At 53.7% G+C, this 4,342-nt stretch overlaps 1 protein-coding gene across 1 annotated transcript in view; it reads left to right on the forward strand.

Moving 5' to 3' along the window:
• The window catches only part of TP53INP2 (tumor protein p53 inducible nuclear protein 2), a 16,798-nt gene extending 12,456 nt beyond the window's left edge, over positions 1-4,342 (forward strand). Inside the window, exons 3-5 of the mRNA XM_008571243.1 lie at positions 4-292; positions 842-2,829; positions 3,117-4,342. Of these exons, the coding sequence (XP_008569465.1) occupies positions 4-292; positions 842-1,094 (542 nt within the window). The 3' untranslated portion in view covers positions 1,095-2,829; positions 3,117-4,342. The remainder of the gene's footprint in view (positions 1-3; positions 293-841; positions 2,830-3,116) is intronic.

A 4,342-nucleotide genomic window follows, 5' to 3' on the forward strand; every position in this document is an offset into this window, starting at 1 on the left:
TAGACAGCTACGCGGCTCCACCCAGCCCTGGGGCCGCCCCTGCCCCCGCAGGCCGCCCTCCGCCCGCGCCCTCCTTGATGGACGAGAGCTGGTTTGTTACCCCTCCCGCCTGTTTTACTGCAGAGGGCCCCGGACTCGGGCCCGCCCGCCTCCAGAGCAGCCCCCTGGAGGACCTCCTCATCGAGCACCCCAGCATGTCCGTTTACGTCACCGGCAGCACCATAGTGCTGGAGCCTGGGCCCCCTTCCCCGCACCCGGACGCTGCTCTGCCGGACGGCGACCTTAGCGACGGGTGAGCGGGCCGGGGGCGGAGACTGGAGACCTAGTGAGACAATCTTGGAGGCAAGGGTCCTGGCCAGGAGGCTAGGGGAGAACTGGCCAGAGCCCCACTGGCACTTGAGGGGGCGGGGCCTCTGGAGGCGTGTCTTTTAGGCAAAGGGCGGGACCTGTGGGCGAGGCTAGGAGGGGGCGGGGCTTTCAGATGGGGAGAGGCGTCGCTTGGTGGCTTGGGAGAGACGTGGCTAAGACGCTTGGGCTGGTTTCGGAGGCCGAGGGGCAAGGCAAGAGCGCCGAAGGGGTGGGGCTTTTAGGGGCTTGTACAGAAGGCAAGGGCGGAATTAGGGGTTGAGGCCGAGCCTTCCCCGGGGTCCGGTTTATCTGTCACGGTTAGAACCGAGGAGGCATCTCCAGGTTAGCTTGGGGGAAAGGTTGGTACCCACAAGAAAGGTGTCAGGCGCCACACTGAGCAGAGACGTCACTGCTTCAACGCAAAGGAGCGGTCTTCCCACTCCCATCCCGGTCCTGACGCCCGTCCTAACAGAGTCCCGCTCTGTCTCCGCAGAGAATTGGTGCCCGCCCACGGCGAGCCCCGGGCCCTGCACCACGCCGCTGCTCCTCTGCCGGTGCGGGCCGTGCTGCTGGAGAAGGCGGGCCAGGTGCGGCGGCTGCAGAGGGCCCGGCAGCGGGCCGAGCGCCGCGCGCTGGGCGCCAAGGTGTTGCAACGGCAGAACCGCGCCCGCGAGAGCCGTCCCCGCCGGCCTAAGCAGCAGGGCAGCTTCATCTACCAGCCATGCCAGCGTCAGTTCAACTTCTGAGCCTCCGTCGGCCGCGCCACCGCCCCCTCGCCGACTCACGATCCCCTGTCGGGCCCCTACGCCGCAACCAGTGTGCTGCTCGAAGGGTGGCCGTGGCCTGCCTCGGGCTGGACCCCACAACCTCCCTCCTTCTTAAAGTGTGTGAGGTGGAGTGATAACCCTTCCTTCCCCAACTCCCTCGACTCCCCCCCCCCCCCTCCGATCATCTAATCCCCCTCTGAACCCCTCCTGCCCCTTTTACCTTCCCTCCTCCTGGCCTCTATGCCCAGCATTTAATCCTTCATCCTCCTGCCAAACATCCTTCCTTGTCTGGTCCCCATCCCTGTCTCTCTACTTCACCCTTGTCCTCCAGTCCTCTTCCTCTGGCCCACCCCTATTTCTGAGAGCCTCTTCCAGTCTCTCATCTGGCTCGTTCCCCACCTTCAACTCCCACCTTACATGACTCACTCTATCCCATTTTTGGCATTACACTCACTCCTATTCCCTTATTCAGTCCCAGTAACTCCCTCCCAAATGGATAGGGGGAGGGGACCCTGAGCCCAGCTCTGACCAGGTACAACCTGTGCAGCCTGGGCCACTGTCCCTGCCCTCCAATAAGGGCTCAGGCCCAGGGTTTTCCTTTTAGTCTCCTTTTCTCTGCCCTGGGGGCTGGGCTCCTTTCAGCTGCTTAGGCCTGGAAAGGTAAAAAAGTATGTGGAAAGAGGACCGTGAGATGTGAGTTAGAGGGAGAAGGTGGAGGGAATCAAGAGAAAGAGGCAGCCTATTGGAGATGTAGACAGGACAGACAGATTGAGAAGCAGTAGGGAGCAGGGCACCATGGGAGCTGGCACTGTGCTTGCTCAGAGAGGCCAAGCCCTGCTCTCAGGCTAGAGCCTGGAGTCAGCCCCACTTCTCTATCCTATAATCCCACATCCCAAATCTCTTTCTGAAATCCACCCCTCTGCAGGCCCCTGAGTCTGAAGGGCTTAGTTAGTACCTTGCCACCCTAACCCTGACATGCCACTCCAGGAGTAAAAGCTAGGCGAGGCTCTGCTGTCCTGGCCATCTGTTCATATGCCCAAGGTGCTAGAACTAGCTTAGGAGAGATGCAGGTCAGAGGGCTTCTAGGCAAGGAAAGGGCACACACTCCAGGTAAGAATGCAGAGGAATGATGCTGAAGAGGACAAGCTGTGTGTGAAGCCATCCCAAGACTGACAGCTCAGCCTTCATCTTGCCTCTGGGATTGAATTTTGGGCTCAGACACCAGCAACAACCTCTTGGGATGCACTGAGTTGCTTACCATTTCCTTTCTAGCTGTCCTTTTCTAGTGTGTGCTCTTTCTTCCTTGAAACTTGTAAGATTTCCTGCTACATGCTAACATAGGTCTTCCCACTTGCTCTAATTCTGGTTTCAGACCTCACAGCCGAGCTGAGGCTTGGAGAAAATTCTGCATTCCCATGAGGGCAAAGGCAGCTGCCCTCCCTGACCCTATAGCCCCAGGCCTCATGTGGGGTGTATGGGAAAGGGAGTGAGGTATCCCCATGGATGCTGGGATGGAGACAGAGGAAGCCCTGTTGGCATCTCCTATCCCAGGGAATAATTCAAATTGGCACTAAAAGCAGATCAGAGTCTCCACACCAGTCCACTTAGGGCCTCAGTAGTTGACAAGCTTGCTCCTCTGTCTGTGTTCTTCAGTTACAACCTAGTCCCTTTTATTCTTCCAGCTACCCCTTGGGCACTTCACAGCCAGCTTAGGGTCTTCAGCACTTTCAGTAGCTGAAACTCCCTCCAACCTTTCTTGCATATTCCTTGCTGCCAGCTGGAGCCTGAGCTCAGTCCTGAGCAGTGCCCATGACCCTTCTGGTAGGGGAAGAGTTTGAGTTAATAGGGTATTTGGCACAAATTTCAAAAGATCCTGCCTCTACCTATATTTCTGGAGGCTCCCATAGTTCTAGAACCCTCCAATTTCTCACTTGGCTGGTAGCAAGGTTTTTTTTTTTTTTTTTTTTTACTTTCCTATAGATTTTGTAGCATTTTGGGAGGGTCTTCAGCACTTTCAGTAGCTGAAACTCCCTCCAACCTTTCTTGCATATTCCTTGCTGCCAGCTGGAGCCTGAGCTCAGTCCTGAGCAGTGCCCATGACCCTTCTGGTAGGGGAAGAGTTTGAGTTAATAGGGTATTTGGCACAAATTTCAAAAGATCCTGCCTCTACCTATATTTCTGGAGGCTCCCATAGTTCTAGAACCCTCCAATTTCTCACTTGGCGGGTAGCAAGTTTTTTTTTTTTTTTTTTGTACTTTCCTATAGATTCTGTAGCATTTGGGTGTGGCGATATTTTAATTGTGTACAGATTTCTAAGAACCAACACTACTCAGTCTCCTGCTAGTCTGACTCCTGAAGCATCAGACCTTATCATACTGTATTGACTGTGTATGTGCCTTTCACCTTGAGCATGCTTCAGGACTTTTTTTTAAAGCACAGAACTTGAAAACATAGAGAACCAGAATTCACAAAGTCCTATGCAAACTTAGACAGGAGGGGGTTAGAGAGTCTGTCTTGACTGATGTTTTCAGAGACCCTGGAGAAGTTTGTACCAGTTTGTGAGTATTAATGTCGATACTACCAGCACTTTGCCAAAATTAAGTACGTCAGAGGGACCCTTGTTTCTAGAGTGAGTCCCAATTACATCAAAGGGTGACTTCCAGTTATTCACCAATAAGTCTGAGTGGTTCCCTCAAGCTGGGCATCACTTTCCAGCCTTTGCCAGTCTAGCTCCAGCAGGGCACCATGTGTGTATGAATGCAGTTTTGGTGCTGTTTTGGAGTATGCTTGCTCCCCAGTCTGTCTGGAACCCTGTGGTCAACTTGCTCAGACCTGTAATGTCATAGGTGCAACAAAGACCCCCACCAGAGCTCTTGGATGCCTATGCAGATCCACATGGCTTTACATGAGGGCACTGAATGCAGATGCACCATAGCCCACTTCTAATACCTTCTCTCTTGCCCTGCCACCTAGTTCCAAAAGGAACCAACAAGTTGAATGAAACCCTATTGGGTGTTTTCTGTTGAGACTGGCTGAAATGAGGAGACTTTGGTTGATCATGTTATGACATGTCAACAGACTCAAGGACACGACCACCTTGACCTGGTCATGTGGCATGCCTGTGTATGTGTGTAACAGGATTCTGACTGTTAGATTGTAATGCTATTCCTGTATGGGAGAAAAAAATTAATATAAAGAAAAACAAATAAAAATCTATTTAAAGCACA

Source organism: Galeopterus variegatus, unplaced genomic scaffold (assembly GCF_000696425.1).
Source record: "Galeopterus variegatus unplaced genomic scaffold, G_variegatus-3.0.2 Scaffold670, whole genome shotgun sequence".
Taxonomy (NCBI): Eukaryota; Metazoa; Chordata; class Mammalia; order Dermoptera; family Cynocephalidae; genus Galeopterus; species Galeopterus variegatus.